The sequence below is a fragment of the Zerene cesonia genome, chromosome 15, assembly GCF_012273895.1.
Source record: "Zerene cesonia ecotype Mississippi chromosome 15, Zerene_cesonia_1.1, whole genome shotgun sequence".
NCBI lineage: Eukaryota > Metazoa > Arthropoda > Insecta > Lepidoptera > Pieridae > Zerene > Zerene cesonia.
This window is the reverse complement of record NC_052116.1, coordinates 1617696-1630472: the sequence shown is the minus strand read 5'-3', so window position 1 is coordinate 1630472 and position 12777 is coordinate 1617696. Positions and strand designations below refer to the sequence as shown.

The window sequence follows — 12777 nt, the reverse complement described above, 5'->3', positions numbered from 1 at the left end:
TTGCTAAAATTTAAAGAAACTTTATCCATAGTCAATGTTAATAAATGTTGACAAGGTTCCACTCGCCATTCGCCTGGTACCCGGCTAAAAGCCTGTGTTAATCCAGACTGTAATTTATCTCTGTACCAAATTTGATGTAGATCCCAACATTATAACAAATTTTCGCGGATAATATTAGAAGAATTTTGCTCAATTAAACTAGAGAGACATAGTAATTGCTTATATTTTCATAGAGCATACGTAAGCATTCAACAAATAAGACAATTAATAAAATTATGGTAGCTTATTTAATCAATAGTATATTATCTTATTATTATTAGTATTGAAAATTATTACTATTTTTATAATAATTGATATGAAGATGGAGCTGAATTTGGGAAAGGACATACCATACTTTATAATGCGAAAAAAATGGTAGATGGGGTTGACATAGGGGATGAAAGTTTCTATGGAAGTTCCTTATTGTCAAACAAAATGTTTAAGACATATTTATGTATTGAATGAATATCGCGCGATATGACCGAAATCCACGCGGGCGGAAAGCGAGCTTTAACTAAAATTAAATTATATAAGAGATGTACATAAAAAAATCCAATAAAACACATTTTATCATAAAACTTTATTGCAACTATCTATAGAATAAATTCCCTTCGCCGCCCCAAAGCCTCCGGCCGCCATAGCCGATCAATTCTTGTCGTATCGAATTGTATTTCTTGAAGAAGAGCTTCTTTAAGATGCGCTTTCGTCGCTTATCTTCTTTCAAACAAGATTCCAGTTTATCCATACATACGTCCTCTCTGTAAACAAATAAAAAATCACGAATAATTTATATTCGTTGTTAGTTTATTAGTTTATAGGTTACTAGTTTTTGCCATCGGCTTCGCACGCGTTAAATTCGGAGTAGTTTAATAGATGTTATTATACATATAAACCTTCCTCTATCTATTAAAAAAAAACATCAAAATCCGTTGCGTAGCTTTAAAGAATTAAGCATACATAGGGACATACGGACAGAGAAGCTGACTTTGTTTTATATCGAGTAGTTATATTCGGAGAACATATTATATTAATATTTAATTATATAGTAGTTATAGAGGAAAAAAAACTTATTAATGAGACACATTCGTATTTATCAAACGTATTAGATAGATGTTGTCGTATTGTTGTGTGGTCCTATTTTATCCTTTGGATACGGAAACTTAAAAATTATCATAAAATTTATACTAACTTGTAATTTTGATCCAGAAGTAACTTGATCGGTTCCGTTTTTGTATATTTGTCCGGAAGGCGGGAACCCGGTGGCAGTTTGGAGAGCTCTTTCATTATACCCATTATCGTATTTTCTAATTGAGCTAATTTTGGCACCATTAAACGTTTTATTACCTAGAATAATCGTCGCTTATTAATATTTAACCTTAACACATACAATTTAAAGAAGAAGTTATCCGAAATGCTGCAAACATTGAATTACGTGGAGACAGAGAATATAACTAGTTTTAAAACATGCTAAAATATTTACAGACGCAAATAAGCATGTACAAGCTAAAACACACACGCACACATACACACTCACTTACAAACTCACACACTCACACACACACACACACACACACACACACACACACACACACACACACACACACACACACACACACACACACGGACTTTTATTTTTTTTATTTTTTATTTTTACGTGTTAAGCAACTGTAGAAATTAATTTATTTTTGTTTTTGTACCTAATTAAATTTTTGTTTTGCTTGCACATTTAAATATAGATTTACTTTTATAAGGAGGAACGTTGGCTCTTAAGATACAGATTTTTTTTTTCTAGTTTAAGAGGCAATGTACATAGATATGTAAGGTATGTTTTGGCAAAATAAAGATTTTATTATTATTATTATTATAATATAAATATTATTTCGGAATACATTTCAGAACGGTCGAATCGATTTTCTTGATTGTTTTTGTACCAAAAAAGTAATGCGAAATGCTTGCTCGCAATATTATCTATATGTGAAAGGAGCGTAGGAATAAAAAATAACACACGAGATTTTAAATTATAAAAGAAAAATAAATAAAAATACGACATGAATGTTTGAACGTTCACTACACGAATGTTCAACTTTTGTTTCTACGGCAATCAAATCCAATTTAAGAAGACCTAATCTGCTATTGAATGATATTATTATTTGACAAAAATCCCTCGCGAAGTTTTATTTTCCAACGCAAAGAAATAATGATATAGGCAATAATATCTGGATAACATATAAATTATCATAATTTATATTTGCTTGAGAAATAAAGTTATTTTATTTATATTTTATTAATAATTTAAAAAACTAGTTTGAGATCGTTACCTTTCCACATTTATTGCCAGTCTTGCAAGGCGTTTGGAATCTTCTACCCATGTCCATGTTTGGTAGATTTTGAATTTGTGTTATAACATTTGATAAAGTGCCTACAGCAGAGTTTTGCACTGAAACCATTTTTTTACTTACTTTCAAAATATATATTTTTTTAACATATGGCAATACGAGGTGTTTTCAATCTTGATGCGTCGTTACTAAAGGGTTTTAATATAGTTAAGAATGACGTACGTACTAGAAGCATAACCACCGCCGGTTCAGCCATATCAATTATACGGGGCCCCCAGGCTAAGGAAGCCTCCTAACGTGTGCAGAGGACCTCCAAATTTGATTTAAGATAATTATTTATTAGATTTAAAGATTTTAACTCCTACCAGTCTCTCCATTACCACCTTAAAAAATGGGCCACAAATTTGACGAGATTTGAGATAAGGGGGCAGCCCCTTATGGCACGCTTCGCCTCTTTTAGGTATGTACGTAAATCAGAATTCTGGGTACCTGAATAAACTTTAGGTCCATACTACATATGGATACAGTAGGTAATAAAACTTATGCCTTACCCATTTTTTGTCGTTTCGTTTTACCAGTTCTGGCAATTTCAGGCTTATTAGATTCATCTGAATTTTTAGCACACATGACCGTCGTTAAGAATACTACCACTAATATATTTCCCCATAAATAGGTCCGTAATTTCATTTTAACAATAACCAAATGCCCTAATATTCTCGATTAGCACCCTTCTTCCATTGTTCGGTTCAACCAGGATGTTTACTAAACCTACGTTTTATGCTTAAATAATCGCACGTGATTAGTTACATGGATGTTTACAAATTATGAAAGCGTAGGTACCTTGGTGCAATAACTGGCTTTGTAGGGTTCGAATGGTTTGAAGCTAAAGAAAAGATTTATTCGATTCTATTCTCGATTCTATTTTCAATTCTCTTTTTGCGCTTTTGCTTCAAAAAACTATATAAAAGTTAACATAAATTGCTTCAAACAGTATTGCTTCGTCGGCAAATCTAATACATAAGACAAATAATTTATATTTATTGCTTTCATTAAAATAAAACTAAAACAACAGAATGGCAAACTCCTAAAAGCCTGGCCTACGCTAGGTATACCTTTAGGAGACAGAGTTTAGACGACTATAGTTTCATATGGCTATTGTTATAAGATTGAAATATTTGGATTTATGAACGTGAATATCAAAATGTATATATCTGTCATTTCACATTTGACGTTTCACAATATGTCAAAGTTTGTAGGTTGGATTTTCAAAAATCTAACAAACTTTATGATTTTATTAATCCTATTCTTTATAATTCCTTTATAAATCAATATTTATATATGTATACTATAACTTCTTGACTTCTTGCTTCAGCCACAATTTTATAAATGGCGGAAAATGACGAAAAACCGATTATTAAAATCAATGGATTTACTACAATAAGTAACTTGAAAGAAAACCTCACGATTATCGATATAAGCCATAAGAACATCAGTGATATTGACGAGAACATAAAATTTCCCGAACAACTCTGTGAAATAAACTTATCGAATAACAAACTTGAATATGTGCCACAACCTGTAATGCAGCTAAAGTTTTTAAAACGATTAGATATTTCTTCGAATTGCATTCAATATTTTGACGACACTCCATATTTTTGCCACGAGATAGAAGAATTAGATATATCAAATAATAAACTGCTAAGTCCACCCTACTGGATATGGTCTGAATCCCCCACGAAGTTACAAAAAATTAACTTGAGCAATAACATTACTATAACAAGTGCCTTACAAGATACCTACTTCAAAGAGCTTCTACAGTATAAATGTCTAGTCAAAGATGTCATAATTTATAATTGTAGACTAAGTAAATATATAGAAATATTAAGTACATTTTGTAATGCTGAAAGTATTGAATTGGGTGCGAAAGACTTGAGTTATATGGCCGCTAATGTTATTGAAGATGTACCAAGTTTAGGTTTAGATAAATGCTGTGATATAGAAAGGCTAAATCTATGCTTTACATTTGTTTGCAACATCTCACCTAAAATAAACATTTATAAAAATCTTAGGGAAATTGATCTGTCACAAAATAAAATAAGTGGTTTACCGAAAGAGTTTTGTCAATTAGAAAACTTAGTGATTTGTTTATTATCGTTTAACAGTATACTGTATTTGCCCACGGAGATTGTTAATTTAAAAAAGCTAGAAGTACTATGTATTAACAATAATGAACTCTGCATGTTACCAGAAGAAATCGGCAATTTAGAAAATCTTAAAAAACTAGACTTGTATGATAATTTTTTAAATGATTTACCAGATTTAGGAACTTTAGAAGAAATAGATTTAGCACAAAATTATTTTGAGGAGCCAGATGATGAGCTGTATTTGGAAAAGAGGAATAAAATAAGGTTACATATTGAGAATAGATACAGTGGAAGGTAATTAATAACCATTATAATTAATTGGGGAAGGTAATTAATAACCATTATAATTAATTAGGTTGATAAACAATAATATTATTGCAGTATTAATAGTTTTTTTTTTTTTTTATTCTTGCTAAGCACGATCATGGGTGGCTAAGTGGTATAGCATCACCCCAGTATAATACACAGGTTTGATTCCACCTCATCATCAAATTTATTCTATTTATACCTTCCCAAGTTTGTAGTATTTGTTTTTTTGCACACTATAGAATCTAAAATAATTTTGATCATCCACTTTTTGAATACTAGTGAAATTAAATTGTTAATTGTACATAATACATTTCCAGGAAACCAGAGGTTACCCATGAAGAGAGTGATCACACTACAGACAAAACTGATGATGAATTTTGTTCATCGGGTGATGATGAGAATAATGGTAATGTTAAGACTTTTCTATATTAACTATATTTATGTCTCTTAACTATAAAGTAGTTATAATTGTAAAGTTGTGTATAATGTATCTACATAATAGAGACAATGTAGTAACCGTGAGTTTTTTGTTACAAAATATTATTGACGCTTAATCACAAACAACTTCTTTACAACTTTTATGGCTGAAAATTTAATAAAATGGGGTCAATTGGTAACTAATCTAAATCAACCGCAGTAAAACTGCAACACACGGAAATAATAAAATAAAAAATGTATAGTAATATTAATAATTAGGTTCTGCCTGACTCTTCTCTGTAGAAACTGCCTTCAGAACCGGTGGTAAATGTTATAACTGTGAAATATGACGAGTCAAAAGTGCTTCTATAAGAAGTCTAGTTGAATGAATAAATGTTTGATTTTGAGTTTCTGATAAAGTTACAGAGCCTCAAGAGAGACCCTCATCAAATTTATCTGAAGATTGGGACTCGGAAGACTGGTGGCAACCCCACTATACCCCAAAATCCACAATACCCCCACAGTCACAGTGGCTGACATTTGTGAAAAGAAAGATGGAGGAAGGACACTTTTGTCCAAGTGACTTGCATACTGTATCTATATCAGAAAGAGTGAAATATGAGAAAATATGTAATCCTAGAATAACTAGAGAGGTAAATGGACAATTTGATGATCTCTCTGACGATGAGAGTTGATATATATGCACCTATAGTACATATACAAACAGTTTGTTATCAACAATATGAAATAAAAAGTATAGGAAAGAGTTTAATATACCTAAGCTTACTCCTTTTTCACAAGCAATAAATATACCTCATGTTGAAAATGTTAAATATACATGTATTTTTTCTACACTGGTGTAGCAATTGAAAAACAAATTGACTCACACAGCACATAAATAATTTGTTGGATTATTACATATTTTACTTGGTATTTTGAATTGTTATTGTTCGCTACTTAAAGTGCTCTGTGTTATATTGCTTTCTTTTTTAATTTTAGTTGTTAAAAAATGCCAAAACTTATTTAAAGTAATGCCCGGATGACAACAGCCTTAATTTCAGAGGATTGTGGCACTGTATAATGCATGTAATATTATTATCCATTACAGATATAGTAAAAGTTGTATTGATTATGCTTGTATTAAATAAGAGATCACTTTAAAAACTATGTATATTTCATTAATCAGAAGCATTTCCTTTTAAAATTCTTATAGGACCCAGCTAGGCAACAATATATCCTCATACTATAGATATATGATTGAATCTCTGAAAGTCTGAACTGTCTTATTCAAAAAAAGATACCTTTTCAAATGTTTTCATTTTTCAATAAATAAAAATTATAAGATAGCTTGCTTCATTGCCATAATAATATCTTCATGAATGGTGTCTCTATTCTCTCTTGTTACCTACAATATAAGTTTGCCTTAATATGTTATATGTATACATAATTATTAAATTAAGCTAACAAATCGACTGAATTTGCTTTTTTATATAAACAAAACCTTTAATCTGAAGTATTATAAGTAAAAAATAATGATTCTCACCACCCATAATTTTGCCTTATTATGGTTTCTGATGAACTCAATTAAAGGATCACTTTTTCTGACTGGTATTGTTGCTAGAACTATATAATCGGATTCTATAGTGAATATTTCTTTTACCCTGTTCTTGAATGGTGCACTGAAAAATTCCATTTTTCCTATTTCATCTATTACTAAACATGTTTTAGGGTCTTGTGTCTGAAAAAAATTAATTAAACATCTTAATATATAAATTATGTGTTACTTTGTTTGTCTGCGATGGGCTCCTAAACTACTCAACCCATTTTAATTAAATTTGCAAACTACGTGCAGTTTTATCCAATTTAAAAGTTAGGATAGTTTTTTAAAGTAAATGACGCCGAGCATGCAGCTAGTGTAAATGTACCATTTTCTGACCTTCTGTAATGTAGGCAGGGCAACATTTTCAAATTCTTCAATTAATACTCCATATTTGCTGACGGAAAATTTGGTGGGGAAATTAAGTAAGCTCTGAACTCTTGCTAATCTACCCTGATCGCCATCTAAAGTAATGATGTCGAAACCTTCTCTGACTCGGTTTTTCCTAACTTCTTCCGTATAAAATCCAGTGGTTTTAATTCCATTTGTTTGTAGTAATGAACATAGCTTTTTGGTTAAAGTAGTTTTTCCAACTCCTGAAATTTTTTATAGAGCAATGGAAATGTGAAAACATTGCGTATGCGAAAACAAAGCACCTATATATTATTTTTGACAATTTATACGCTACCAGGATCACCAGTTATTAGAAAATATTTCACATTAAGTTTGTTTGATATCATAGTTGCAATTTAGTTTTAAAAACAAACAACAGCTGAAAAGGGAAAATGTCATTACAACACAGATTAAGAACTAGTTAGTAGCACAGATTAAGAACTAGTTACTGGGTAGGTTAGTAATTACTGCCTACCCCCCATCTACGTTACAGCTACCCACGAATTGGTATCTATTATCTGTGGTATGGTATAAACATTGCAGTATAAGCAATAAGCACAGTTTACTTATGTATATTCTAACATATAAAGCGCTTATTACACTAGTTCATAAATCCAGAAGAAACTAATCAAAGAGTAGTGTAATAATAAGGGTACAACTAATTTTAAATTACAACTGATTACAACCAAAGTTTTTTTGCACTTATTCTCTTTTATTTCTCGTGTGACAATATTTTGCTTTTAAATTATCGGTGCCATAAGATTTATTAAAATGTAAATCTGTCCCTAATCCAACGTCAAAAAAATATTGTGGCCCTATACAGACCTAGGCGTAGGTACCCTATACCTATTGATTCAGGGCATTTGGTTAAAAAATTCCTTGAACAGGGTATTAAATTTGTGTAGGTGAAGCTATAAGCGCATTATACTACATTTCAGACGGGTACTACTCGAGTGAAGAATCAGGTATCATTTAGTAATGTATAATTTAATTGCTATAAGAACTTTCAATGATTTGGGTAACTTTTTACATTTTATTTATCTATGTGACAAAGTCAAAAAAAAAATTTGATCGAAGAATTATTTTTAACTTGACACTATTGCCATAAAGGAAGAAAAAAAAAACTTGACACTGGCAAATAGTTCTGACTTGTTGCCATTAAAAAAAAGCAAGTATGTATATTATATATTGAAGTTTGATAAAAGTTTTGACATTAATTCTTATCACAAACCGCGATAACTTATTTCATATAATATGATCATAAGTGTATAATCTATGACTTAATACGTATATAGAAGATATAGCTAGTGTCTACACAGTTATCACCTATCGGTATCAAAGTTCATTTTTTTCTGCTCGGCCGTCCATAGTTGCGATATCTCCGCGTTGGAAGCTGTGCCTATTAGTGTATTGAAATAAACTTGTAAATAGTAAGAAATGGCTTCAGTAGCTGGAATAACTCGCATGGTTTTAGGAAGAAATACCTTCAATGGAGGTCGTGCTGTTGCAAATGCCGGTCTTATAAAGTTTTACAGCACAGGTAAACATAAGTTTTTAAAGTTTAAGAAATTGATCATAAAGGTACAAAATTTGAATTCTGGTAGTTAAAAAAAAATACGTGACTGGAATTTAATTTTTTTGTGGCCTTGAGACAAGAATATTAGGTAGTAATAAAATACTTACTTAATAACATTCACTCATTTTAGGTTCAGATTCTATTATAAAGTTTTCTAATGTGTATAATATTTATAAATTGCATTATTTTTATTTAAAAAATACTAAAAATATGATCTATAACTTCAAAAATATTGTGATCCTGATGGCTATTGTAAAATAGTATTGATTATTATGCATTTAACATATACTTATGATATATCCTATCTCAATTGATAAATGCCTGACTTACTTAAATATATTGATAGAATGAATAAGTTTAATATATTCTCAATAATCAGTTAATTATAGAGAATTCAACAGTATTTTTCCCCCACTTTATATGGCTTAAAATTTAAATAAATTCTTATTTAACACTTTATTATTTATATTGCAATAAATTGCTTTAACAAAATTTTAATAATCTCAATTTTTCAATGCCCGTAGACAGCATGTGTTGCTATGAATAAGTACCTTTTTTACAAATACTTCTAACAAAACATAGTATTTGAAGTGGTAAAAGAATTTTATATGAAAATAAATGAAATTTACTTAATTTTCAGTTATTATGTAATGTGTTACTGTGCCATTTTGGTTAACAGGAAATTAAATGTAAATATAATTGTCTTATCAGAACTAAGATTGTGAATTTTAAACTTATTTGTCTCTTATCTTACATGCCTTTGCAGTATTTAACTGTTATCTTCATATCTCACCAAAATAATGCTGAAGTAACTTTACTATTCAATTCTCACTATGATTTTTTGTTTCACTGAAAAAAAATGATATGCATGTTTGTACTATATTGAAAGTCATTAAAAACATGTAGGTTTAAACTCCATATTTTATAATTATATAATGTAACTGATTTTAAATTAAATGACTGTATTTACCAAGCATTAATACAAATTATTTATTTATTTTATTTTATTAATAATAAAATAGTTATTGTACTTTTAAACATATAATTTATATTGATGCTACATAAACATTAATACATATTTAATTAATCTAAACAAAAAAATTTTACATAATCACTTAGTTGAATGATTTGTGAAAAATAAGTCATTGTTAAGGGTGTGTTCTCAAAACAGATACATAAAAGTTATTGAAGCACAAGATATAAGGAAAATAAATGTAAAAAGTATTGATTCAAAATTAATTTTTTCAGCACCTCAATATGAAAACATCAAAATTGATGTTGCTGGGGAGAAGAAGAATGTAGGAGTCATACAGTTGCACCGTCCCAAAGCTTTAAATGCCCTCTGCAAGCCCTTGTTCCAGGAATTGGGAAAAGCTGTGAAGGATTTTGATCAAGATGACAAAATTGCAGCTATCATTATTACTGGTGAGAATATTTTGAACACTGACTGTGATAATTAATCCGTAAATTCGAGCCCCTACTAATAAGGTAAATGAATGTTTGTCTGTCCGTCTACATTTATATCTAAATCACTGCTCCAGTTTTGATTAAATCTGTAAAAAAGGCCAGTGTATGTCTAGGAAAACAAACACAGCGTAACGCAATGGACTAGTTAGACAAAGGAAATACACTAATGGGGGGGGGACTAGTTAGCTATAATTATTATTTCTATGTTATATTATTTGCGACATTCAGTTTAATTGTAGAAAGACTTGAAAAATAATATTTCAACATTATATGTTTAAATACTAGTCATAGGATTACATTTACAAAGGATAATTAATTTTTTATGATATTGGATAGCAAACGAGTAGACGTGTCACGGACGAATTCCAATAAATACCCGTGGCCCCTTTACCAATGCGGCTGGACGGAACACGGTTGGGTTTTATTCGGTAGTAATCCAACATAACCCACGGCAAGAGCCGCGGGTTATGTTAGGTGAAGACCCCAGGGGCCGTGGGCTATGTTATCTATGTAAGACTTCCCCACTATAAAAAAAAGACTAACCACGCTCCCATAACCATCCACTCTGCAAGGAAATGAATGTGTTGCCTTCCTTAAATAAGAATCGAGGGATTAAGTTACTTTAACTATAACGGATTGGGTAATCATTTCATTAATATTAATTATTATTTGTCAGGTAACGAAAAGGCGTTCGCGGCTGGAGCCGATATCAAGGAAATGCAAAACAACACTTACAGCTCCAACAACAAGGCTGGATTCTTACAAGAGTGGGAGGACGTATCGAACTGCGGCAAGCCCATAATAGCTGCGGTGAATGGTTTTGCGGTGAGTGGATAAATAACATTCTTCCATCACTATTCACTACATACGTGGGAAGTGTTGAATGTATACTAGTAAAATAAAAGCTGAAATGTTTGTTAGTTTGAACGCGCTAATCTCAGAACCGAATTAAAATTTTTTTTCACTATTTGATATGTACATGATTGATGGTGATACTGAGTACGACGGGACAGACCACAGACACAGTTACATATAAAACATATTTTTATTATATAAATGTATGCAAATCACTCGAAAATTGTTACCCCATACCTCTGACGAATTTTAGTTAAATTTAGTAAAAACACATATTGTATAATCTGTTATCTGTAACTAAAAAAAAAACCTTTCGTATACATTCACTTAACAGTTTAATTATTATATAAATTGCAACCATATGATTATTATTAAAAAAGAAATAATTATAAAATTATCAGTTCGTAGATTAAGATCCCTCAGATTAAAAAAAAAAAGCACGTCATGAATGATAAATAGGTTATTCTTGAAGATTTATAGGTTAAGCTTGAATTGTATAGCTTTTAGAACATTTCGCCACTTTTAAATGAAAAAAATAAAACAACTTATCAAACCACAGTATAAAGAGAAGTGTTCAGTAGCAAAAAAACCTCGTAGTAAGCCTAGACAGTAATACAGTTATGCTGAAAACGCATATTGTTAACATAGGACGACAATTTTTAATTTCTCTCAGTAATTGTACCTTATTTTAAGCGTATTTACATATCACATTTGATTATATACGTAATACGTTATTAATATATTTATACGTTTGTCTCTACATAGTATAAAGCAAAGTCGCTTCCCACGTCTGATATAGATATGTATAAATATATATATTTTATATTAATTCCTGGAACAAGGGCTTGCAGAGGGCATTTAAAGCTTTGGGACGGTGCAACTGTATGACTCCTACATTCTTCTTCTCCCCAGCAACATCTATTTTGATGTTTTCATATTGAGGTGCTGAAAAAATTAATTTTGAATCAATACTTTTTACATTTACTTTCCTTTTGTGTAGTGCTTCAATAACTTTTATGTATCTGTTATGAGAACACATCATTAATAATGACTTTTTTTTCACAAATCATTAATTAATCAAGCGATTATGTTAAACTAGCTGCGCCCCGCGGTTTCACCCGCGTAAGTCCGTATCCCGTAGGAATATCGGAATAAAAAGTTGCCTATATATTATTCCAGTTTTCCTGTTGTAACTGTCTACGTACCAAATTTCAGTGCAATAGGTTCAGTAGTTTTTGCATGAAAGAGCAACAAACACACACACATCCTTAGAAACTTTCGCATTTATAATATTAGTAGGATTTTTTTGTTTGGATTAATAAAATATGTATTAATGTTTGTGTAGCATCAATATAAATTATATTTTTAAAAGTACAATAATTATTTTATTATTAGTAAATACAGTTATTTTAATTCAAATCATTTATATTATATAATTATAAAATATGGAGGTTAAACCTACATGTTTTTAATGACTTTCAATATTGTACAAACACGCATATCATTTTTTTCAGTGAAACAAAAAATCATAGTGAGAATTGAATAGTAAAGTTACTTCAGCATTATTTTTGGTGAGATATGAAGATAACAGTTAAATACTGCAAAGGCATGTAAGATAAGAGACAAATAAGTTTAAAATTCACA

The 12777-nt window shown here is 30.3% G+C and overlaps 4 protein-coding genes across 6 annotated transcripts; 2 read left to right on the top strand and 2 right to left on the bottom strand.

The window, feature by feature from the left end:
• Positions 1-615: 615 nt before the first annotated feature.
• Positions 616-6577, bottom strand: LOC119832581. 2 transcript variants are annotated; one of them, XM_038356251.1, is made up of 4 exons: positions 6547-6577; positions 2358-2476; positions 1229-1383; positions 616-797 (listed from the first exon to the last, which is right to left on the bottom strand). In XM_038356251.1, exons 2-4 carry the CDS (start codon positions 2412-2414, stop codon positions 629-631), a joined length of 381 nt encoding a protein of 126 aa, XP_038212179.1. In that variant the 5' UTR covers positions 2415-2476; positions 6547-6577; the 3' UTR covers positions 616-628. The 2 variants fall into 2 exon arrangements, with proteins under 2 accessions (XP_038212179.1, XP_038212180.1); XM_038356252.1 differs by lacking the exon at positions 6547-6577 and adding an exon at positions 2927-3197.
• LOC119832578 (leucine-rich repeat protein soc-2 homolog) lies at positions 3628-6192 on the top strand. 2 transcript variants are annotated; one of them, XM_038356249.1, is made up of 3 exons: positions 3628-4813; positions 5146-5234; positions 5672-6192. In XM_038356249.1, exons 1-3 carry the CDS (start codon positions 3762-3764, stop codon positions 5938-5940), a joined length of 1410 nt encoding a protein of 469 aa, XP_038212177.1. In that variant the 5' UTR covers positions 3628-3761; the 3' UTR covers positions 5941-6192. The 2 variants fall into 2 exon arrangements, with proteins under 2 accessions (XP_038212177.1, XP_038212176.1); XM_038356248.1 differs by having other exon boundaries at positions 5666-5970.
• LOC119832580 (nucleoside-triphosphatase THEP1) lies at positions 6564-7722 on the bottom strand. The gene is made up of 4 exons (XM_038356250.1): positions 7531-7722; positions 7182-7438; positions 6789-6983; positions 6564-6650 (listed from the first exon to the last, which is right to left on the bottom strand). The coding sequence occupies exons 1-4, from the start codon at positions 7580-7582 to the stop codon at positions 6582-6584; spliced, it is 573 nt and encodes a 190-aa protein (XP_038212178.1). The 5' UTR covers positions 7583-7722; the 3' UTR covers positions 6564-6581.
• Positions 7723-8433: 711 nt separating this feature from the next.
• Positions 8434-11130, top strand: LOC119832263 (probable enoyl-CoA hydratase, mitochondrial). Its single transcript, XM_038355924.1, has 3 exons — positions 8434-8775; positions 10060-10236; positions 10955-11130. Exons 1-3 carry the CDS (start codon positions 8673-8675, stop codon positions 11113-11115), a joined length of 441 nt encoding a protein of 146 aa, XP_038211852.1. The 5' UTR covers positions 8434-8672; the 3' UTR covers positions 11116-11130.
• Positions 11131-12777: the final 1647 nt, after the last annotated feature.

Coding starts and splice junctions, on each gene's coding strand:
- LOC119832580 (XM_038356250.1), bottom strand. CDS start 7,582: ATGATATCAAACAAACTTAATGTGAAATATTTTCTAATAACTGGTGAT. Junction 7,439..7,530: donor TCTAATAACTGGTGATCCTG/GTAGCGTATAAA, acceptor AAAAAATTTCAG/GAGTTGGAAAAACTACTTTA. Junction 6,651..6,788: donor ATAAGGCAAAATTATGGGTG/GTGAGAATCATT, acceptor CTTATATTGTAG/GTAACAAGAGAGAATAGAGA.
- LOC119832578 (XM_038356248.1), top strand. CDS start 3,762: ATGGCGGAAAATGACGAAAAACCGATTATTAAAATCAATGGATTTACT. Junction 4,814..5,145: donor GAGAATAGATACAGTGGAAG/GTAATTAATAAC, acceptor ATACATTTCCAG/GAAACCAGAGGTTACCCATG. Junction 5,235..5,665: donor GGGTGATGATGAGAATAATG/GTAATGTTAAGA, acceptor TTTCTGATAAAG/TTACAGAGCCTCAAGAGAGA.
- LOC119832581 (XM_038356252.1), bottom strand. CDS start 3,062: ATGAAATTACGGACCTATTTATGGGGAAATATATTAGTGGTAGTATTC. Junction 2,477..2,926: donor AACGAAACGACAAAAAATGG/GTAAGGCATAAG, acceptor AAATGGTTTCAG/TGCAAAACTCTGCTGTAGGC. Junction 798..1,228: donor CTTCTGGATCAAAATTACAA/GTTAGTATAAAT, acceptor ATTTGTTTACAG/AGAGGACGTATGTATGGATA.
- LOC119832263 (XM_038355924.1), top strand. CDS start 8,673: ATGGCTTCAGTAGCTGGAATAACTCGCATGGTTTTAGGAAGAAATACC. Junction 8,776..10,059: donor TATAAAGTTTTACAGCACAG/GTAAACATAAGT, acceptor TAATTTTTTCAG/CACCTCAATATGAAAACATC. Junction 10,237..10,954: donor TGCAGCTATCATTATTACTG/GTGAGAATATTT, acceptor ATTATTTGTCAG/GTAACGAAAAGGCGTTCGCG.